The 23390-nt window shown below is 47.3% G+C and overlaps 1 protein-coding gene across 1 annotated transcript in view; it reads right to left on the reverse strand.

The window, feature by feature from the left end:
* Positions 1-23390, reverse strand: part of LOC128686284 (cytotoxic granule associated RNA binding protein TIA1) — a gene marked incomplete in the record, with an annotated part of 1123904 nt that overhangs the window by 6092 nt on the left and 1094422 nt on the right. The window contains 1 exon segment of the mRNA XM_070085945.1: positions 15204-15245. Within this exon segment, the coding sequence (XP_069942046.1) occupies positions 15204-15245 (42 nt within the window).

Consider the following 23390-nt stretch of genomic DNA (forward strand, 5'->3'; position numbering starts at 1 on the left):
CTGGTCTTATTGGGAACCACACACAGCAGAGGCAAGTCCAAAGTATCATTCTCTGTGGATGCTTAAATGAGTTCAATCTCAACCTATTTATTAACTTGTCTCTGCTCAGCAGTGACGCCACCAACGCCAATAAAATCCATTAGTGACTCGTAACCTGGCAGCCAAGCCATGATGAGGGTGTGCTTGAAGGCACCTCGAAAGTGATTCAAGAGGGAGAACGGTTACGTAGATCGTTCTCCAACATGGTTCCCGATATGTGAGCCGTCGTCCAGTGCCACCTGACACCGTGGGTGCCGGTGAATTCTGTTCCTGGATGAGCAATGTAGCGGTTGCGAGAGCTGCCAGGGCAGGAGGATAAAACCTGTTGGGTGACTCATTTTGTGTTGGCATTAAAACCGTCCAAACACACAGGCGAATTTATTTTATGATGTGTAAGTGGTGGTGGGGGTATACTTTGTGTGTGTGTGTGTGTGTGTGTGTGTGTGTGTGTGTGTGTGTGTGTGTGTGTGTGTGTGTGTGTGTGTGTGTGTGTGTGTGTGTGTGTGTACACTCGTCATCGCAACAAAATTGGGATCGTTGGAATTTTATAATGGAAATGGACTCATAAAAAATTTTTTTAGAGGACCGTGAAGAATCTTATAAGACAAATGCAAAAAAAAAAAAAGAGCATTGAAAAATATTGAACACTCACGTTTTTTATTTATTTATTTTTTTAATTTGAGAATGCCTCATCAAATCGGCTTCGGATCTTAAACTCTGGTCGACTATTGCCAAATAAAGTTCGTAGAACAACTGTCATGGCCAGCTGCTGTCTCCTCCCTTGTATATAAACCCTTCCAGATATTTATTTCCGCGATAATGTTTGTAAATAATTTCGCCCGTTTGCGAAGTGTTAAGCATTCCCAAATCTCTCTTGAAGTTGACTGCATGTGGCAGGATTTGATGAAATAACTTATGACAAGCCTGGTGTTCCAAGGTATGGGATCCACCGCCTACCCTCGGCCAGGTGCCCATAATTACCTGCGTCACAGTTCTGCGTACTGTGACGCAGAGAAAGCACATGCAAAAATCATTTTAAAAAATCTTCAAGAAAGCCTTGTTGCCGGTGAAGGGCTCTTGACTCAAGGAATTCGAGGTAACCTCCTTTATCCCCTAGATCGAACCTGATGACCTCTGATTACGTACCAGGTGCAGTATGGCCCCTACAAGTTTAGCGCTCCCATGTGATATATAATTTTAAGGATATTTCCCCACATTCCGAGCATGTTTACATCCGTGTCAGCACCAGGAAAGATCCGCTTCCTCAATGTGTTACTATAAATCACATTATTTTAGTTTAATTAAAGCCAAAACTGTAGCGACTTGATTTGGAAAATTAATGATTAATCCAGCCAGGTACTGGTGGGGGTTAGAACCCATGGTGAGTGAGTAGTAAAATTTTTAACTTGTAACAGCTGATGGTATGAGAGAAACTTTGTAAACGTTAGTCTGGGTTACTATATACTGGACCCCTGGGTAGCCCTGACAGTCTGGGTTCCTATATACTGGACCCCTGGGTAGACCTGACAGTCTGGGTTACTACATACTGGACCCCTGGGTAGACCTGACAGTCTGGGTTACTACATACTGAACCCCTGGGTAGCCCTGACAGTCTGGGTTACTACATACTGAACCCGCTGGGTAGCCCTGACAGTCTGGGTTACTACATACTGAACCTGCTGGGTAGCCCTGACAGTCTGGGTTACTATATACTGGACCCCTGGGTAGCCCTGACAGTCTGGGTTCCTATATACTGGACCCCTGGGTAGACCTGACAGTCTGGGTTACTACATACTGGACCCCTGGGTAGACCTGACAGTCTGGGTTACTACATACTGAACCCCTGGGTAGCCCTGACAGTCTGGGTTACCACATACTGAACCCCTGGGTAGCCCTGACAGTCTGGGTTACCACATACTGGACCCCTGGGTAGACCTGACAGCCTAGGTTACCACATACTGAACCCCTGGGTAGCCCTGACAGTCTGGGTTACTACATACTGAACCCGCTGGGTAGCCCTGACAGTCTGGGTTACTACATACTGAACCCGCTGGGTAGCCCTGACAGTCTGGGTTACTACATACTGAACCCTCTGGGTAGCCCTGACAGTCTGTGTTACTACATACTGAACCTGCTGGGTAGCCCTGACAGTTTGGGTTACTATATACTGGACCCCTGGGTAGCCCTGACAGTCTGGGTTCCTATATACTGGACCCCTGGGTAGACCTGACAGTCTGGGTTACTACATACTGGACCCCTGGGTAGACCTGACAGTCTGGGTTACTACATACTGAACCCCTGGGTAGCCCTGACAGTCTGGGTTACCACATACTGAACCCCTGGGTAGCCCTGACAGTCTGGGTTACCACATACTGGACCCCTGGGTAGACCTGACAGCCTAGGTTACCACATACTGAACCCCTGGGTAGCCCTGACAGTCTGGGTTACTACATACTGGACCCCTGGGTAGCTCTGACAGTCTTGGTTACTACATACTGGACCCCTGGGTAGCCCGCACAGTATGGGTTACTATATACTGGACCCCTGGATAGACCTGACAGTCTGGGTTACAACATACCGGACCCCCGGGTAGACCCTACAGTCTGGGTTACTACATACTGGACCCCAGGGTAGACCTGACAGTTTGGGTTACTATATACTGGACCCCCGGGTAGCCCCCACAGTTTGAGTTATTACATACTGGACCCCTGGGTGGTTCTGACAGTCTGGCTTACTACATACTGGACCCCCGGGTAGACTCCACAGTCTGGGTTACAACATACCGGACCCCTGGGTAGACCTGACAGTTTTGGTTACTACATACTGGACCCCTGGGTAGCCCTGGAAGTCTGGGTTACTATATACTGGACCCCTGGGTAGTCCTGACAGTCTGGGTTACTACATACTGGACCCCTGGGTAGACCTGACAGTCTGGGTTACTGCATACTGAACCCCTGAGTAGTCCTGACAGTCTGGGTTGCTACATACTAAATCCCTGGGTAGCCCTGAAAGTCTGGGTTACTATATACTGGACCCCCGTGTAGCCCCCACAGTCTGGGTTACTACATACTGGACCCCTGCGTAGCCCTGACAGTCTTGGACCCCTGGGTAGTCCTCACTGTATGGGTTACCACATACTAGAACCCCGAGTAATCCCCACAGTCTAAGTTACCACATACTAGACTCGTGGGTAGACCTGACAGTCTGGGTTACTATATACTAGACGCCCGGGTAGACCTAACAGTCTGGGTTACCACATACTAGACCCCCGGGTAGTCCTAACAGTCTGGGTTACTATATACTAGACCCCCGGGTAGACCTAACAGTCTGGGTTACCACATACTAGACCTCCGGGTAGTCCTATCAGTCTGGGTTACTATATACTAGACCCCTGGGTAGACCTAACAGTCTGGGTTACCACATACTAGACCCCCGGGTAGTCCTAACAGTCTGGGTTACCACATACTAGACCCCCGGGTAGACCTAACAGTCTGGGTTACCACATACTAGACCCCCGGGTAGTCCTATCAGTCTGGGTTACCACATACTAGACCCCCGGGTAGACCTAACAGTCTGGGTTACCACATACTAGACCCCCGGGTAGTCCTAACAGTCTGGGTTACCACATACTAGACCCCCGGGTAGACCTAACAGTCTGGGTTACCACATACTAGACCCCCGGGTAGTCCTAACAGTCTGGGTTACCACATACTAGACCCCCGGGTAGACCTAACAGTCTGGGTTACTACATACTAGACCCCCGGGTAGACCTAACAGTCTGGGTTACCACATACTAGACCCCCGGGTAGACCTAACAGTCTGGGTTACCACATACTAGACCCCCGGGTAGTCCTAACAGTCTGGGTTACCACATACTAGACCCCCGGGTAGACCTAACAGTCTGGGTTACCACATACTAGACCCCCGGGTAGTCCTATCAGTCTGGGTTACTATATACTAGACCCCTGGGTAGACCTAACAGTCTGGGTTACTATATACTAGACCCCCGGGTAGTCCTCATAGTTGGATGTTAACTAAGAACATTTATCAGGTTAGGCCTACTGGTTGTTCTGTGTAACACTGATGAAGTAACAACTGCTGATTGAAACGCGAGTCAATTTTCTTCTTTAAGCTTATAAACGAGTGTAATAGTTAGGTGTATATATGACTGCAATATCTATATGTGAGTAAAATATCGTAGACCTATATGCAAGTTTAATATTGTAGGCCTATATAAGAGCAATATTGTGCACCTATATAAGAGTATAACATCGTAGGCCTATATACGAGAGTAATAGTGTGTAGAGCAACATTGCAGGCCTATTGCATGTGTATGTGATGATGATGGAACATGTATTACAGGTGTAGTGTGTGCTACAGTAATACAGATGTATAGTATCATGCAGAGGGAGAAAACACAGGTGACTCGAGGACGGAATTGAAATATAAATGATGTTCAAAGTTACTTTGTAATGAATATTAAAACTATTTCCTATCACATGTAATATTTACTGACACCCCTACTACTCTTCTGCTTCATTATAATAATAATAATAATAATAATAATAATAATAATAATAATAGATATTTTTGACAGTAAATCTGAGCTGTGTTGATGGAAGGTGACGTCGTCGTAAAGATTTGGGATCAGACGGACCAAGAGGTAAGAAATTCTTGGAACATATTAGGACATCAGTGGCCTACTACAATAGCGATTAATTAATCCGTACTATTACTGTCTGTTAATAACAACTAGTTATAGCAGTAATAATAGTAGTAATAGTAATAGTAGCAACAGTAGTATTAGTAATGCAACAGTATAAAAAGCAATGATATTAACAGTAATGGTAGTAGCAACAGTAGTGCTAACAGTTATAATAAAAGTAATAATAACAGTAGTTATAAGTGTAGTAGTAAGAGTAGTAACAGTAGTAATAATTGCAAAAACAAGAAACAGCAGTAATAACTGTAGTAATAACAATGTTCACGTATTAATAACATTACGATGTTCTCAGGGTAACTGTTAGATAACAATGGCAGAGTTGTCTAACAGGGCTTTACACGAACATTTCAACAGGATCATGTGTCATGGTGTTGATGTGACATATACCATGGGCTAACTCCTTTTTTTTTTTAATTTTTGCCTGTCCTCTGGAGAGGACAGGCTTTGACAATGGTGCGCCCGAAGAATGGGTTATCCGTGAATGTTTTCCAGCCACGGTATTGTGGCTTCCACACCCCCCTCTTGCATGGCTTGTGCTGCAATGATGTGTTGGTGGCGTCATCACCAGCAGAACGATACGATATCTTAAATATAACATATATACCCATGAATAAATGAGCATTAAATCATGAAACAAGAAGATAATATTCAAAGTCTAAGCAAAACTTGAATAAAAACAAGGCAGATTATAGACAACATCCCTATGTATTTAAGATGCAATATAAAAAAATAACGGCATGCAATAAATAGAAATATTTCACACCCTTTTATTTGTTTAGGTCCCGTGTAAAGGGGATACCTTCTCCCACACTGACTGAGGGATACCTTCTCCCACACTGACTGAAGGATACCTTCTCCCACACTGACTGAAGGATACCTTCTCCCACACTGACTGAAGGATACCTTCTCCCACACTGACTGAGGGATACCTTCTCCCACACTGACTGAAGGATACCTTCTCCCACACTGACTGAAGGATACCTTCTCCCACACTGACTGAAGGATACCTTCTCCCACACTGACTGAAGGATACCTTCTCCCACACTGACTGAAGGATACCTTCTCCCACACTGACTGAGGGATACCTTCTTACACAATGACTGAGGGATAAACACCTCTGGGGATTTCCTCAATATCAATAACTATCATAGAATAGTGAAAGTCAGTTTTTCGGGGTGGGGTAAATTGTTGAGGGGAAGAAACTGCTGAATGATCTAGACTTCTGTATTACTTAAGAATCATAACCATTAATTATACCCTAAACAGGAGCATGCAGAAGGGTGGTTGTCTGCTGCTGCTGCTGCTGCTGCTGCTGCTGCTGCTGCTGTTGTTGTTGTTGTTGTTGTTGCTGTTGCTGTTACACTTGCACCAGTTACACCAGTATGAATATCTTTGCTGCCTCTTTAAACTACTGTTGTCGCCACTAAACATACAGCCAATGTTTAAATAAGAATCATTGATGCATTAACTTGTTGCTTGTTCAGTCTTCCAGTATTTATCCGAAATAATGCGTTGGGCAAATTTAATGTTTTTTTACCGACTAAGTCTCCCTCTGTACTGGTTCTTAAAACTAACTCCCCATTAACTGCCAGTTAAGACACACACACACACACACACAGGCTCCTACTTTCACAATAAACATAAATCCTCAACGTTAAGCTTACGGTTCTATACTTTATAATAACCTCTCCTATAACAACAAATTACTTTCACAAATAAAGTACGGCAATTTATAAGTTAATGAATCTATATTTGCATAAATGGTATTCACAGGTCTAACCTGGGCACACACGGTAATAAATGTACATTAGATTTTTGGGGAAAATGTTACTATTAAAGCATCCAGCTCTAACAAAGCTTTCGTAAATGTACCTACGATAGTGTCCATTATGTACATGTACCCACGACAGAGTCCATTAAGTACGTGTAATCGGGTGGAGCCATTGGTACGCTCCGGATCTTCCATGTATATACTTAAAATTTACAGTTAGCTTAATCATTATGGGTTTCCATAGAAATATATATACATTTTTTTCACATTTCTGCGTAGTTAAGCTAAACACTGCGTACAAAGTCAAGGCGCGATGCTTGCGTAGCACAGAGTAGCTGTCAAGTGTGTTCTTCTATATCACTATGACGTTATTGTTATTATTATTAGTCATGAGTAAGCAATAATTATTATTGTTAATTATAGGTAAGCATTAAACCTGTAAAGGTTTAGCAGCAACAGCAGCAACAGCAGCAACAGCAGCAGCAACAGCAGCAACAACAGCAACAGCAGCAGGTTGCAGCCCACCCAGATGTTACTATGATTATTAAGCTAAGTCTATATAAGACCGCCCATTCTCTGTCAACAATCTGAACTTAGAGGATATGCTTTGTGTTTTGAACTATTGCAGGAAACGCTGTGCCTGCCATGTGCCTTATTTATGATTGTTGCCACTTATCTATATACTTTTTTGTAGAGTTTCGATTGTAATTCGAGAGACAAGCTGTGTATGCTGTGGTCCTTCAAATTGTTGTCTTTTAGAATGCAGTAATTTTGAAATTAGGAAATGTATTGAATTATATTAATAATAAACATTTGTTATATAACTTTCAAATGCAATTATAGTGTATATATATGTGTGTGTTTATATATGGGTGTGTGTACGTGTGTTTGTGTATGTGTTTATATGCGTATGTAATTATATACGAGTGTGTGTTTATATATATGTGTATGTGTGTTTATGTGTGTTTGTGTGTGTTTATATGTTTGTGTTTATGTGTGTGTGTTTGTGTGTGTGTTTATATGTATATATGTGTGTATGTATGTGTGCTTATATGTATGTGTACTCACCTAGTTGAGGTTGCGGGGGTCGAGTCCGAGCTCCTGGCCCCGCCTCTTCACTGATCGCTACTAGGTCACTCTCCCTGAGCCGTGAGCTTTATCATACCTCTGCTTAAAGCTATGTATGGATCCTGCCTCCACTACATCGCTTCCCAAACTATTCCACTTACTGACTACTCTGTGGCTGAAGAAATACTTCCTAACATCCCTGTGATTCATCTGTGTCTTCAGCTTCCAACTGTGACCCCTTGTTACTGTGTCCCATCTCTGTGTGTGTGTGTGTGTGTTTATATGTGTGTATGTATGTGTGTTTATTGTTTATTCTTTATGGGATCTTTGCAAAAATGTTCATTCTAGGAACTTACTTATTTAAATGAGAAACATTATTGACTCGATGCACAGGCACTAGCACTGGCCTAGGCACTGGCACTGACCCAGGCACGGGTACAGGTACTGGTACAAGCATTGTCACTGACCCTCACGGCACCTCAATATTTATACTTTACTGTGTACTCCCCCCTCCCCTCCTTTTATCACTTCGGATTATCCTTCCCAGCAGATAATATGTCAGCCACTATATATATTTTCTCTTTATTGCTTACACAAATAACCCGCACATAGAAGAGAGGAGCTTACGACGACGTTTCGGTCCGACTTAGACCGCTCAGATACAGGTTTTGCCTTTTCCGTTTATCGCAAGCCTATGCACAGTGGCATGTACATTCACTACTTTTCTTATCATGCTTCCTCTGTCAAGAAAAGTGTTATCTCCCTCTTTCTCTGTGCTCTTCGTATTTGTAATCCTCAGTTCCTTCAATCAGAAATTTCCACTCTTCATAATTCATTTTCCCGTCTTGGCTACCCTTCCCATTTCACAGACTTTGCCTTCTCACGTGCTAAACGTAATTTCTTCTCTCTCAAACTCTCTACTCCTGAGAACTCTTCTATTCTCTGCCTTCCCTACATTTCCGGTCTTTCTAATCTCAACAACTCTCTCCGTTCTTTAGACATGAAACTTACTTTCCGCAGACTAACACTCTTCCCACTAATCTCGTTCATACCTCTCCTCCCTCTACAGATTCTCCTGGTGTCTACTCTATTTCTTGTTCCTCTTGTCCTCTTCAATACTTTGGAGAAACTGGCCGATCTCTTTTTGACAGACTTAGGGAGCACAAAAGTAGTGTTAGGCTTGTTTTTTTCAGTCACGTCAGAGATCACAGTCATCCTATTGACTGGTCTTTTGCTAAAACTGTCTTCCCTACTTCCAACTTCAACAGTCCTGCCTTCGTCTCTGTAGATGCCTTCCTTTCTCACTAAATTGTAAAATGCTCCAAACTTCAGAACACCCGTGACTTAACCTGATTCTCTTTTTTCTTCTTCTCCCTCTTCCCCTTTCCTCTTTCCTTTTTCTCTTTTGGGTTGTCTTTCTTCTGCCTTGTGTATTTGTTCCTTCATTATTTATTTATTTTTCCCCCCTCTGTGGGCACCTAGCTGCCCTTGCAGTGCTCCTCCTCCTCCTTACTACCTTCCCCACTACTACTACCTTCTACCTCCACTACTACTACTACTACCACCTCCTACCTATATATATCCCTCCTTCTCTCCTTCTGTTAATGTTCCAAGTCGGACCGAAACGTTATAGTAAGCTCTTCTCTTCTATGTGCGGGTTATTTGTGTATCGTTCCAGTCACGATATTGTGCCTTGTTTTTTTTTCTCTTTATTACTTCTATGTTTTGCAATTTTCCGATTCGTTTCACTGGAATTTTTATTAAAAGGCATTTTTAAAGTTTAGATAAACGGAATCCGTTCACTCCCGGAATAATTTCTGTGACTAGTCCTCATAGAAAACGTTTCTCGTAATAAGTACCCTCCCCACCCCGGGGAGACAATGCAAAATTTCTGAGCAACAGAAGATGAACGACACCCAACCCCACGAGGGAACACCAACACCGGGTCACCAACTGGACAAGACCCGGGCTGGGACAGTACCGTCAAACCTCGTGGAATCGAATCGAATCGTATTAAGTGACTGGTATGCGTTATACTCTCAACTCCTCCCGTGACCACTTGGAGAAATAAAGTAGAGAGACTTGATGTAAAAGAAGTTACTGATCAACAAGTGAACTGCTTGCTGGTAGACTGGTTTTTTACAAGTGTGTTATCAGTTTGTCTCTAACAGCTCTTCCCGTTGTTTTTAAAGTAAGGCTTCTTGTTGAGGCTACCTTGTAGTTACAGATTTTTTTTCCTCTGTTGTCATCTCTTTTAAATATTTACACAACGTAGAAAATTTTTCTTGAAGTGAAACACTGAAGTTTCCAGCGAGGACAATGTGGTTCTTCTGCGCCTGTTGCATCAGTATTAATATTTGAACTTCTCCCTCATTTATGACAAAGTTTTTGAGATACACTACTGAAAGATATTTTATAATTTGTTTATAGATCCTTTTCAATTTTTCGTTTGTTCTAAGTCTGACAAACTTTCTTAAACTTTAACATTATCCTTTGTTATACTTAAGTTATTTCTTATGTGTTCACGTTTTTGGTCCCTCAAGACGACTGTGATAAATGTTATACTAATATACTACTGTGTGGTAGTATAAACCAGGTGTGGCACTGAGGGTGAGTTGCCAGTCCTCAGTCAAGTGTGGTAGTATAAACCAGGTGTGCCAGTCCTCAGTCAAGTGTGGTAGTATAAACCAGGTGTGGCACTGAGGGTGAGTTGCCAGTCCTCAGTCAAGTGTGGTAGTATAAACCAGGTGTGGCACTGAGGGTGAGTTGCCAGTCCTCAGTCAAGTGTGGTAGTATAAACCAGGTGTGGCACTGAGGGTGAGTTGCCAGTCCTCAGTCAAGTGTGGTAGTATAAACCAGGTGTGGCACTGAGGGTGAGTTGCCAGTCCTCAGTCAAGTGTGGTAGTATAAACCAGGTGTGGCACTGAGGGTGAGTTGCCAGTCCTCAGTCAAGTGTGGTAGTATAAACCAGGTGTGGCACTGAGGGTGAGTTGCCAGTCCTCAGTCAAGTGTGGTAGTATAAACCAGGTGTGGCACTGAGGGTGAGTTGCCAGTCCTCAGTCAAGTGTGGTAGTATAAACCAGGTGTGGCACTGAGGGTGAGTTGCCAGTCCTCAGTCAAGTGTGGTAGTATAAACCAGGTGTGGCACTGAGGGTGAGTTGCCAGTCCTCAGTCAAGTGTGGTAGTATAAACCAGGTGTGGCACTGAGGGTGAGTTGCCAGTCCTCAGTCAAGTGTGGTAGTATAAACCAGGTGTGGCACTGAGGGTGAGTTGCCAGTCCTCAGTCAAGTGTGGTAGTATAAACCAGGTGTGGCACTGAGGGTGAGTTGCCAGTCCTCAGTCAAGTGTGGTAGTATAAACCAGGTGTGGCACTGAGGGTGAGTTGCCAGTCCTCAGTCAAGTGTGGTAGTATAAACCAGGTGTGGCACTGAGGGTGAGTTGCCAGTCCTCAGTCAAGTGTGGTAGTATAAACCAGGTGTGGCACTGAGGGTGAGTTGCCAGTCCTCAGTCAAGTGTGGTAGTATAAACCAGGTGTGGCACTGAGGGTGAGTTGCCAGTCCTCAGTCAAGTGTGGTAGTATAAACCAGGTGTGGCACTGAGGGTGAGTTGCCAGTCCTCAGTCAAGTGTGGTAGTATAAACCAGGTGTGGCACTGAGGGTGAGTTGCCAGTCCTCAGTCAAGTGTGGTAGTATAAACCAGGTGTGGCACTGAGGGTGAGTTGCCAGTCCTCAGTCAAGTGTGGTAGTATAAACCAGGTGTGGCACTGAGGGTGAGTTGCCAGTCCTCAGTCAAGTGTGGTAGTATAAACCAGGTGTGGCACTGAGGGTGAGTTGCCAGTCCTCAGTCAAGTGTGGTAGTATAAACCAGGTGTGGCACTGAGGGTGAGTTGCCAGTCCTCAGTCAAGTGTGGTAGTATAAACCAGGTGTGGCACTGAGGGTGAGTTGCCAGTCCTCAGTCAAGTGTGGTAGTATAAACCAGGTGTGGCACTGAGGGTAAGTTGCCAGTCCTCAGTCAAGTGTGGTAGTATAAACCAGGTGTGGCACTGAGGGTGAGTTGCCAGTCCTCAGTCAAGTGTGGTAGTATAAACCAGGTGTGGCACTGAGGGTGAGTTACCAGTCCTCAGTCAAGTGTGGTAGTATAAACCAGGTGTGGCACTGAGGGTGAGTTACCAGTCCTCAGTCAAGTGTGGTAGTATAAACCTGGTGTGGCACTGAGGGTGAGTTGCCAGTCCTCAGTCAAGTGTGGTAGTATAAACCAGGTGTGGCACTGAGGGTGAGTTACCAGTCCTCAGTCAAGTGTGGTAGTATAAACCAGGTGTGGCACTGAGGGTGAGTTACCAGTCCTCAGTCAAGTGTGGTAGTATAAACCAGGTGTGGCACTGAGGGTGAGTTACCAGTCCTCAGTCAAGTGTGGTAGTATAAACCAGGTGTGGCACTGAGGGTGAGTTACCAGTCCTCAGTCAAGTGTGGTAGTATAAACCAGGTGTGGCACTGAGGGTGAGTTACCAGTCCTCAGTCAAGTGTGGTAGTATAAACCAGGTGTGGCACTGAGGGTGAGTTGCCAGTCCTCAGTCAAGTGTGGTAGTATAAACCAGGTGTGGCACTGAGGGTGAGTTGCCAGTCCTCAGTCAAGTGTGGTAGTATAAACCAGGTGTGGCACTGAGGGTGAGTTGCCAGTCCTCAGTCAAGTGTGGTAGTATAAACCAGGTGTGGCACTGAGGGTGAGTTGCCAGTCCTCAGTCAAGTGTGGTAGTATAAACCAGGTGTGGCACTGAGGGTGAGTTACCAGTCCTCAGTCAAGTGTGGTAGTATAAACCAGGTGTGGCACTGAGGGTGAGTTGCCAGTCCTCAGTCAAGTGTGGTAGTATAAACCAGGTGTGGCACTGAGGGTAAGTTGCCAGTCCTCAGTCAAGTGTGGTAGTATAAACCAGGTGTGGCACTGAGGGTGAGTTGCCAGTCCTCAGTCAAGTGTGGTAGTATAAACCAGGTGTGGCACTGAGGGTAAGTTGCCAGTCCTCAGTCAAGTGTGGTAGTATAAACCAGGTGTGGCACTGAGGGTGAGTTGCCAGTCCTCAGTCAAGTGTGGTAGTATAAACCAGGTGTGGCACTGAGGGTGAGTTGCCAGTCCTCAGTCAAAGTCACATTCTTAACTTGCTGAGACATAGTAAAAAAAAAAAAAACATAACATCAATGCGTTGTGGAATTTGGGAGAACATTTATTTATCGCTTCAGCTTCATTAACTGTCAAGTCTATCTTTTGCATAATTGAAATCCTCAGTTCGCTTTATTCTTGCATTTTCATGGTCACTTTTAATTAATGGTTGGCTTAGTATATTTAGCAGTCCCTCATTTAGCTTGTAAATGGTATAACGTCACTCGTGGCGAAGCTTCGCCTTTAATAAATGTCCTGAAGTATACACAAGCGGCCTTTTCCGAAGTCCCTCATTTATCACGATAAATTCTCTCTTCCATGTAATTTTAAACAGTAGTCTGAATCCATTTTTTTAAGAACGAATTTTCGGTCTGTTTGATGTTATCAATAAAGTTCTCAATATTATTTTATTTTAATTTCTGAAGTTTTTAATGCTGGCTTTCACCTGTATTGCCAGTCGTCCTCCTTTCATTTTTATTGTTTGTTTTCTGTACTGATAACTTCCTTCCAGTACTACCTCATTTAGAATACATTTCCACTAGCCTGGCTACATTTAAATATCATGTCAAATTTCTCATTTATAACGTCTTATAGCCTTGACTTTATAAATTTGTCTCTATTTTTTTTCTCTTAATATATTCTTGTCTTTGCTTTAAAAAAACGAGCTTTTTCATGGATGTCTTTGACTCGATTATTCGGAAGAAAATCTGTTCTTCCTTATTTCTTTCATCACTTAGGATTTTAGCAGTTTCCACAGAATCTTGGATTTTCATTTTCTCCTTCAATATGTCATGTTTAGTTAACATTAAATTGTAGCATTACTTTATATCTGTGATTCTCATTAGTTTAACCTGAGTGTTACCTGCACCTGCCTCTCATTATGTTTCTAATATTTTATACTCTGTGACGTGGCGAACGAAAGAGTAATTCTGAGAACAAGTCGCCAAGTCGTCAAGAACTTCTAATGAGTAGCTAACATCTTAAAGCAACAAATATATCCCTACAACTACACATAATTTTTACAGCAGTGTTGAAGCGAACAATGAAGGGTGACTGCAGTGTCTGGCTGTAAAGTTGTTCTCTCTTGCTCTGCTAAGACAAATATTATGTTACAGTGAGCATAAAACTCACAGTGAAACGGTCGAACTGAATACTAACAACGTGGGAGTCTTGGTCACTTGGATCAAACTCCCACTATTCCTCGGTTCTCTCTCCCGGAGCCATGGGACTGCCCCCCCCCCCTCACAAATTTCCAAGTTTCATAAATGGATGATTTCAGTTTGTATTTCTTAAAACTAACTTACATTTCTCACATTAGTATCTAATTATATTATTAATTAGTCCTCACAGATAACGTATCATGTAATAACTGTCTGCTATGTTATACTCGCTTAAATCCTCCTGGAACACCTGTGTCAACACTTGGAGAAGTTGGCAATCCAAGAGCTTTTGCGCAAACCTTTGTTCAAATCTCTTTCATCTCTTTATTTCGTCCATTTTTGAGGTTTGTTGTCAGTCCTTCACAACACACAACAAAGTTTCCTCCATGACTCTGTTTCAGTTTTTTTATAAATAATCCTGTAGTTATAGATTTGCTTCTGTTTGTCCTTCATTTTCTTATATTTTTTATTACTTTTCCTTGATAAATTTCACACTTGCTGACTTAGAGATACTTCAGTCACATTCACATACATTTTTTCCTCAGAGACACTCCTTGTATTCCACAAAAATTGTCCTGAAAACTCTCCATATCTAGACAGCAACATCTGTGTGTGTACTCACCTATTTGTACTCACCTAATTGTGGTTGCAGGGTTCGAGACTCAGCTCCTGGCCCCGCCTCTTCACTGACCGCTACTGGGTCCTCCCTCTCCCTGCTCCATGAGCTTTATCATACCTCGTCTTAAAACTATGTATGGTTCCTGCCTCCACTACATCACTTGCCAGACTATTCCACTTCATAACTCGGTGGCTGAAAAAATACTTCCTAGCATCCCTTTGACTCATCTGAGTATTCAACTTCCAATTGTGACACCTTGTTTCTGTGTCCCCTCTCTGGAACATCCTGTCTCTGTCCACCTTGTCTATTCCACGCATTATTTTGTATGTCGTTATCATGTCTACCCTGACCGTCCTGTCCTCCAGTGTTGTCAGACCGATTTCCCTTAACCTCTTTGTGTGTGTGTGTGTGTGTGTGTGTGTGTGTGTGTGTGTGTGTGTGTACACAGTATATCTCTAATTTACTTAAATAACAAGTATATGTTCTAAGTTCAAATTAATTTTTAATGATGTGAATGGGTGGCCTTGATCCCCATGCTGCCTTCCTGAGTGCCAACTGCTAGGTATGGAACGGCACTGCTTGAGAATTGGTGGGTAAAGGGGGTAATGGGCGTGTGGGTGGCCAGAGGGGCGGCCAGGGGGGGGGGCGGCCAGGGGCGGGCCGAGACTCACCAAGGTGCCAGGAGTGCTGCCCAGGAGGTAGGGGCTCGACAGCTGTAAAATTATGCCAAAATTTAGGATATTCAAAAGTCATCACACCAGCAAGAACAAAAACGATTCGGCCCTCCAGCTTGTGTTGTGCTACTGACAACGGTCGAAAGTCTGACCGGGAAGGAGCTACTTAGCTAAGTAACACAAGCGAAACAGAACCAGAGCTTTATCAGGCGTCGTCTCGTCTTATACAGTGTTTAAAGTCTAGTCGTTCAGACTTGATGTAGTACTATTTACGGCGACAGAAAGTCTAACAGAGTCTGGCACTGCTGCGCGAGTTTGACGTTATTAGTTTGCCAGGTGAAGCTTGCTGCAGTGTGGAAGCTGGAGCAGCAAGCTGGAGCAGCAAGCTGGTGCAGCAAGCTGGAGCAGCAAGCTGGTGCAAGCTGGTGCAGCAAGCTGGTACAGCAAGCTGGTACAGCAAGCTGGAGCAGCAAGCTGGTGCAGCAAGCTGGAGCAGCAAGCTGGTGCAGCAAGCTGGAGCAGCAAGCTGGTACAGCAAGCTGGTGCAGCAAGCTGGAGCAGCAAGCTGGTGCAGCAAGCTGATGCAGCAAGCTGGAGCAGCAAGCTGGAGCAGCAAGCTGGTGCAGCAAGCTGGAGCAGCAAGCTGGTGCAGCAAGCTGGAGCAGCAAGCTGGAGCAGCAAGCTGGTGCAGCAAGCTGGTGCAGCAAGCTGGAGCAGCAAGCTGGAGCAGCAAGCTGGAGCAGCAAGCTGGTGCAGCAAGCTGGAGCAGCAAGCTGGTGCAGCAAGCTGGTGCAGCAAGCTGGAGCAGCAAGCTGGTGCAGCAAGCTGGTGCAGCAAGCTGGAGCAGCAAGCTGGTGCAGCAAGCTGGAGCAGCAAGCTGGTGCAGCAAGCTGGTGCAGCAAGCTGGAGCAGCAAGCTGGTGCAGCAAGCTGGAGAGCCGTGGCCACGTTTTCAAGACAGAACTGTTTGATCATACTCTTCACATTTCATGGAACTATAGCATATAACATTCCTAATGAAGATAGCAAGTAACAGTTGGTGCAACGTCTAAGATGAACCACGCACGTATGAACAAACTTCTCTCTAACATGCAAGAAATAGATTTTTAATGAAATAAAAGCTGAGATTTCTAAGTAAATACTAGATAATGTGGGACCGTAAATAATATAATGTAAGCGAATATTAAACAATGACAGTGTATAAGTTTTTTCATGATAATGAAAAAAAGTAATTATAATTAAAAAAAAAAGTTCCACATAAGAATCATGCAGTTTATAAACAGAGTGGGACTGAGAGGTCATGTCATGCAATCTCAAACGTCGAGATGAGAATCTCAAAGGAATTTTTTTTCTTTGAGCAAACTATGCAAACATAAAATCCTCAATCATAAAATTTTACTCTATTTTTTTAAGGATGAATCATCAGCACCGGGAAGCGCTAAATCCGTTAAGTTCAAACAACTTTTTTTTTCTACAGTACAGACTGTAGTGAACATCAATGAAGACATCAATGAACAAGGGACGAGCAATATCAAGACAGAATATGAGGGAAGTCAATAAATTTTGAATTCTGTGCAACATAGATGAGGGATTCACATCTCTAAGTATATTATCTAACATATATTATTATATTTGTAGAGCAAAACAAGTGAAGGTAACAATTTGCGTAAGATATATAATATAAACAGTAATATTAATATTAAAAATGTGATATGAATGGTCAGAAAAGAGGGTGAAGTGGAGGGTGAAGTGGAGGGTGAAGTGGAGGGTGAAGTGGAAGGTGAAGTGGAGGGTGAAGTGGAGGGTGAAGTGGAGGGTGAAGTGGAGGGTGAAGTGGAAGGTGAAGTGGAGGGTGAAGTGGAGGGTGAAGTGGAAGGTGAAGTGGAGGGTGGAGTGGAAGGTGAAGTGGAAGGTGAAGTGGAAGGTGAAGTGGAGGGCGAAGCGGAGGGTGAAGTGGAAGGTGAAGTGGAGGGTGGAGGGCGAAGTGGAAGGTGAAGTGGAGGGCGAAGCGGAGGGTGAAGTGGAAGGTGAAGTGGAGGGCGAAGTAGAGGGTGAAGTGGAAGGTGAAGTGGAGGGTGAAGTGGAGGGTGGAGGGCGAAGTGGAAGGTGAAGTGGAGGGCGAAGCGGAGGGTGAAGTGGAGGGTGAAGTGGAGGGTAAAGTGGAGGGCGAAGTTGAGGGCGAAGTTGAGGGTGAAGTGGAAGGTGAAGTGGAAGGTGAAGTGGAGGGTGAAGTGGAGGGTGAAGTGGAAGTTGGAGGGTGAAGCGGAGGGTGAAGTGGAGGGTGTAGCGGAGGGTGAAGTGGAGGGCGAAGCTGAGGGTGAAGCGGAGGGTGATGTGGAAGGTGAAGTGGAGGGTGAAGAGGAAGGTGAAGTGGAGGGCGAAGTGGAGGGTGAAGTGGAAGGTGAAGCGGAGGGTGGAGGGCGAAGTGGAGGGTGAAGTGGAAGGTGAAGTGGAGGGTGGAGGGTGAAGTGGTGGGCGAAGCTGAGGGTGAAGTGGAGGGTGGAGGGCGAAGCGGAGGGTGAGGTGGAGGGTGGAGGGCGAAGTGGAGGGTGAAGTGGACGGTGAAGTGGAGGGCGAAGCTAAGGGTGAAGTGGAGGGTGGAGGGTGAAGTGGAGGGTGGAGGGCGAAGTGGAAGGTGAAGTGGAGGGCGAAGCGGAGGGTGAAGTGGAAGGTGAAGTGGAGGGCGTAGAGGGTGAAGTGGAGGGTGAAGTGGAGGGGGAAGCTGAGGGTGAAGTGGAGGGTGAAGTGGAGGGTGGAGGGCGAAGTGGAAGGTGGAGGGCGAAGTGGAGGGTGAAGTGGAGGGTGGAGTGGAAGGTGAAGTGGAGGGTGGAGGGCGAAGTGGGGGTGAAGTGGAGGGTGGAGGGTGAAGTGGAGGGCGAAGTGGAGGGTGAAGTGGACGGTGAAGTGGAGGGCGAAGCTGAGGGTGAAGTGGAAGGTGAAGTGGAGGGTGAAGTGGAGGGTGGAGGGCGAAGTGGAAGGTGAAGTGGAGGGCGAAGCGGAGGGTGAAGTGGAGGGTGAAGTGGAGGGCGAAGCTGAGGGTGAAGTGGAGGGTGAAGAGGGTGAAGTGGAGGGCGAAGTGGAAGGCGAAGTGGAGGGTGAAGTGGAAGGTGAAGTGGAGGGTGAAGTGGAAGGTGGAGGGTGAAGCGGAGGGTGAAGTGGAGGGTGTAGCAGAGGGTGAAGTGGAGGGTGAAGTGGAGGGTGAAGTGGAAGGTGAAGTGGAGGGTGGAGGGCGAAGTGGAGGGTGAAGTGGAAGGTGAAGTGGAGGGTGAAGTGGAGGGTGAAGTGGAGGGTGAAGTGGAGGGCGAAGCTGAGGGTGAAGCGAAGGGTGGAGGGCGAAGTGGAGGGTGAAGTGAAGGGTGAAGTGGAAGGTGAAGTGGAGGGTGGAGGGCGAAGTGGGGGGGTGAAGTGGAGGGTGGAGGGTGAAGTGGAGGGTGAAGTGGACGGTGAAGTGGAGGGCGAAGCTGAGGGTGAAGTGGAAGGTGAAGTGGAGGGTGAAGTGGAGGGTGGAGGGCGAAGTGGAAGGTGAAGTGGAGGGCGAAGCTGAGGGTGAAGCGGAGGGTGAAGTGGAAGGTGAAGTGGAGGGTGGAGGGCGAAGTGGAAGGTGAAGTGGAGGGCGAAGCGGAGGGTGAAGTGGAAGGTGAAGTGGAGGGCGAAGTAGAGGGTGAAGTGGAAGGTGAAGTGGAGGGTGGAGGGCGAAGTGGAAGGTGAAGTGGAGGGCGAAGCGGAGGGTGAAGTGGAGGGTGAAGTGGAGGGCGAAGCTGAGGGTGAAGTGGAGGGTGAAGAGGGTGAAGTGGAGGGCGAAGTGGAGGGCGAAGTTGAGGGTGAAGTGGAAGGTGAAGTGGAAGGTGAAGTGGAGGGTGAAGTGGAGGGTGAAGTGGAAGTTGGAGGGTGAAGCGGAGGGTGAAGCGGAGGGTGAAGTGGAGGGTGTAGCGGAGGGTGAAGTGGAGGGCGAAGCGGAGGGTGAAGTGGAAGGTGAAGTGGAGGGTGAAGTGGACGGTGAAGAGGAAGGTGAAGTGGAGGGCGAAGTGGAGGGTGAAGTGGAAGGTGAAGTGGAGGGTGGAGGGCGAAGTGGAGGGTGAAGTGGAAGGTGAAGTGGAGGGTGGAGGGTGAAGTGGAGGGCGAAGCTGAAAGTGAAGCGGAGGGTGGAAGGCGAAGCGGAGGGTGGAGGACGAAGTGGAGGGTGAAGTGGACGGTGAAGTGGAGGGCGAAGCTGAGGGTGAAGCGGAGGGTGAAGTGGAAGGTGAAGTGGAGGGCGAAGCGGAGGGTGAAGTGGAAGGTGAAGTGGAGGGCGAAGTAGAGGGTGAAGTGGAGGGTAGAGGGCGAAGTGGACGGTGAAGTGGAGGGCGAAGCGGAGGGTGAAGTGGAGGGTGAAGTGGAGGGCGAAGTGGAGGGCGAAGTTGAGGGTGAAGTGGAAGGTGAAGTGGAAGGTGAAGTGGAGGGTGAAGTGGAGGGTGAAGTGGAAGTTGGAGGGTGAAGCGGAGGGTGAAGCGGAGGGTGAAGTGGAGGGTGTAGCGGAGGGTGAAGTGGAGGGTGTAGCGGAGGGTGAAGTGGAGGGCGAAGCTGAGGGTGAAGCGGAGGGTGAAGTGGAAGGTGAAGTGGAGGGTGAAGTGGAGGGTGAAGAGGAAGGTGAAGTGGAGGGCGAAGTGGAGGGTGAAGTGGAGGGTGAAGTGGAGGGTGGAGGGCGAAGTGGAGGGTGAAGTGGAGGGTGGAGGGTGAAGTGGAGGGCGAAGCTGAGGGTGAAGCGGAGGGTGGAAGGCGAAGCGGAGGGTGGAGGGCGAAGTGGAGGGTGAAGTGGACGGTGAAGTGGAGAGCGAAGCTGAGGGTGAAGCGGAGGGTGAAGTGGAGGGTGGAGGGTGAAGTGGAGGGCGAAGTGGAAGGTGAAGTGGAGGGCGAAGCGGAGGGTGAAGTGGAAGGTGAAGTGGAGGGCGAAGTAGAGGGTGAAGTGGAGGGTGAAGTGGAGGGCGAAGCGGAGGGTGAAGTGGAGGGTGAAGTGGAGGGCGAAGTGGAGGGTGAAGTGGAAGGTGAAGTGGAGGGTGAAGTGGAGGGCGAAGTGGAGGGTGAAGTGGAAGGTGAAGTGGAGGGTGAAGTGGAGGGTGAAGTGGAAGTTGGAGGGTGAAGCGGAGGGTGAAGCGGAGGGTGAAGTGGAGGGTGTAGCGGAGGGTGAAGTGGAGGGCGAAGCTGAGGGTGAAGCGGAGGGTGGAAGGTGAAGTGGAGGGCAAAGTGGAGTGGGGAGTGTAGTGGAGGATGAAACAGAGGGTGAAGTGGAGGGTGAGGTGGAGGTGGAAGGTGAGGTGGAGAGTAAAGTGCAGAGGTGGAGGGTGAAGTGGAAGGTGAAGTGGAGGGTGAAGTGGAAGATGAAGTGGAGGGCGAAGTTGAGAGTGAAGCGGAGGGTGGAAGGTGAAGTGGAGGGCGAAGTGGAAGGTGAAGTGGAGTGGGGAGTGTAGTAGAGGATGAAACAGAGGGTGAAGTGGAGGGTGAGGTGGAGGGTGAGGTGGAAGGTGAGTTGGAGAGTAAAGTGGAGAGTAAAGTGCAGAGGTGGAGGGTGAAGTGGAGGGTGAAGTGGAGGGTGAGATGGAGGGTGAAGTGGTGAGGTGGAGGGTGAAGTGGAAGATGGAGTGTGAAGTGGAGGATGAGGTGAAGGGTGAAGTGGAGGGTGAGGTGAAGGGTGAAGTGGAGGGTGAGGTGGAGGATAAGTGGAGGGCGAAGTGGAGGATGAGATGAAGGGTGAAGTGGAGGGCGAAGCAGAGGGCGAAGTGGAGGGTGATGTTGAAGTGGAGGATGAGGTTGAGGTGGAAGGTGAAGTGGAGGGCGAAGGGGAGGATGAGGTGCAGGATAAGGTGGAGGATGAGGTGGAGGGTGAGGTAAAGGGTGAGGATTAGGATGAGATAGAAGGTGAGGCGGAGGGTGAGGTGGAGGGTGAAGCGGAAGGTGAGGTGAAGGGTGAAGTGGAAGGTGAGGTGGAGGGTGAAGTGGAGAGTGAGATGGAATATGAAGTGGAGAGTGAGATGGAATATGAAGTGGAGGGTGAGATGGAGGGTGAGGTGGAGGGTGAAACGGAGGGTGAGGTGGAAGATGAAGTGGAGGGTGGAGAGTGAAGTGGAGGGTGAGATGGAGGGTGAAATGGAGGGTGAGGTTGAGGTGGAGGGTGAAGGGAAGGGTGAGGTGGAGCGTGAGTGAACCAGGGCGAGGTGGGGCTGAGAGGGACAGTAGCCAGGGTGAGGGACAGAGACCAAGGTGAAGGACAGTGACTAGGGTGAAGGACAGTGACCAAGGTGAGGGACAGTGTCCAGGGTGAGAGTGACTAGGGTGAGGGGGAGTGGCCAGGGTGAGGGACAGTGACCAGGGTGAGAGTGACCAGGGTGAGGGACAGCGACCAGGGTGAGGGACAGTTACCAGGGTGAGGGGACAGTAACAGGGTGAAGGACAGTGACCAGGGCGAGAGTGATCAGGGAGGGACAGTAACCAGGGTGAGGGACAGTAACCAGGGTGAGGGACAGTGACCAGGGTGAGAGACAGTGACCAGGGTGAGGTCTCAGTAATACCACTACCAGTTACCAGTAGTGTCAGTAATGACTCATACACCGACCGTTACTGATTCTCTGCTCCTGCATGAATCACTGACTGTTATATCACTGACCGTTACTGCTGACCTAGTATGATTTGAAGACCGCTCACCCTCCAAGGCACTCACAAGTTCAGTTCAAGTAGAGACGTTAGGATAGACGGCAGGTCATGCGAGGTGTTCCCATATATTCCGTCTAATATACGTACTTAACATCCTAATTGAGTGTTTATTACCCAATCCACGTTTCGAAACCCCACATGACAATTTGGTGGCAGCGGTGTGGGCGTGGATTTATGGGTATTTATGCAGATATCAGAAGAATAAGTCGGGTCAGTGTGCGCTGCGGTATTTCAGGCCAGCCCGCCGTCTCTACCCTCACCCACCTCCCACAGGTGTCGTCAGCCTGGAAAGCCAGTTACGGCCGTCTCTCAAGCTTCCTGGCTTGTGTGCTTATTGCTTCAATCTCCAAGGAGTTGATTTGGATTTTGCAATTAAGCCAGCCAGTAAGCCAGTCTGTGGGAGAGAACGCCAGTTCGTCAGCTTGTCTCAGTCCATCATCCAGCCTGTCTCCTGTCATCCACCTGCTCCTTCATGCTGTGTGCATCGTTACACGTTTTCCTGTCAGCCATTATCGAGGGTTAAGCCAGCAAGACAACCCAGCTTCCTAACCCAGCTGAGAGAGAGAAGTAAGCCATGCAAGTTCCTCTTTCAAGTATTGTCTCCAATATCGCTTTTGTGCTACCAGTTGGATGCTGGTAAGAGTGTTCTTCACCATCCCTGTGGCATATAGTGGCTTAAGCCACCTGGGTTTTCTCGTGAGTGGTGAGATTTAGTGTGTGCCAGTGGCCGCACAGTGGGGGCCAGGTTGTACCGTCTGCTCCCACCACCACCAGTCTCACGTAGGATGTTAAGTACGTATATTAGACGGAATATATGGGAACGCCTCGCCTGACCTGCCGTCTATCCTAACATCTCTACTTAAACTGAACTTCTGAGTGCCTTGGAGGGTGAGCGGTCTTCAAATCATGCTAGGTCAGCTGTAACAGTGAATAACAGTCAGTGATTCACGCAGGAGCAGAGAATCAGTAACGGTCGGTGTATGAGTCATTACTGACACTACTGGTAACTGGTACTGCTGAGGGACAGTGACCAAGGAGAGGGACAGTGACCAGGGTGAGGGATAGTGACTAGGGTGAAGGACAGTGCCCAGAGTGAGGGACAGTGACCTAGGTGAGGGACAATGACCTAGGTGAGGGACAGTGGCCAGGGTGAGGGACAGTGACCAGGGTGAGGGATAGTGACCTAGGTGAGGAACAGTAACCAGGGTTAGGGACGGTGAACATGGTGTCAGTAACCAGGGTGAGGGACAGTAACCATCACCTTACAAACCTCTATATCACAACTGCTCCAATAATTACATAGATAACTCTGTAAAGGACCATTCGGACCATCCTGGGCCACTGTCAAGGTCACAGTATAACAACGCTCCAGGATGTACCGAACACGTCTTTTAAATATTGATCTCTAATTTGAAGTGTTGCAGCCACTTCCCTGCCACTTTCATCCTTCTTGAAACGTTCATTTTGACCGTCAACACACATTCACATGTGTCCTGCCTCG

Source organism: Cherax quadricarinatus, chromosome 17 (genome assembly GCF_038502225.1).
Source record: "Cherax quadricarinatus isolate ZL_2023a chromosome 17, ASM3850222v1, whole genome shotgun sequence".
Lineage (NCBI taxonomy): Eukaryota > Metazoa > Arthropoda > Malacostraca > Decapoda > Parastacidae > Cherax > Cherax quadricarinatus.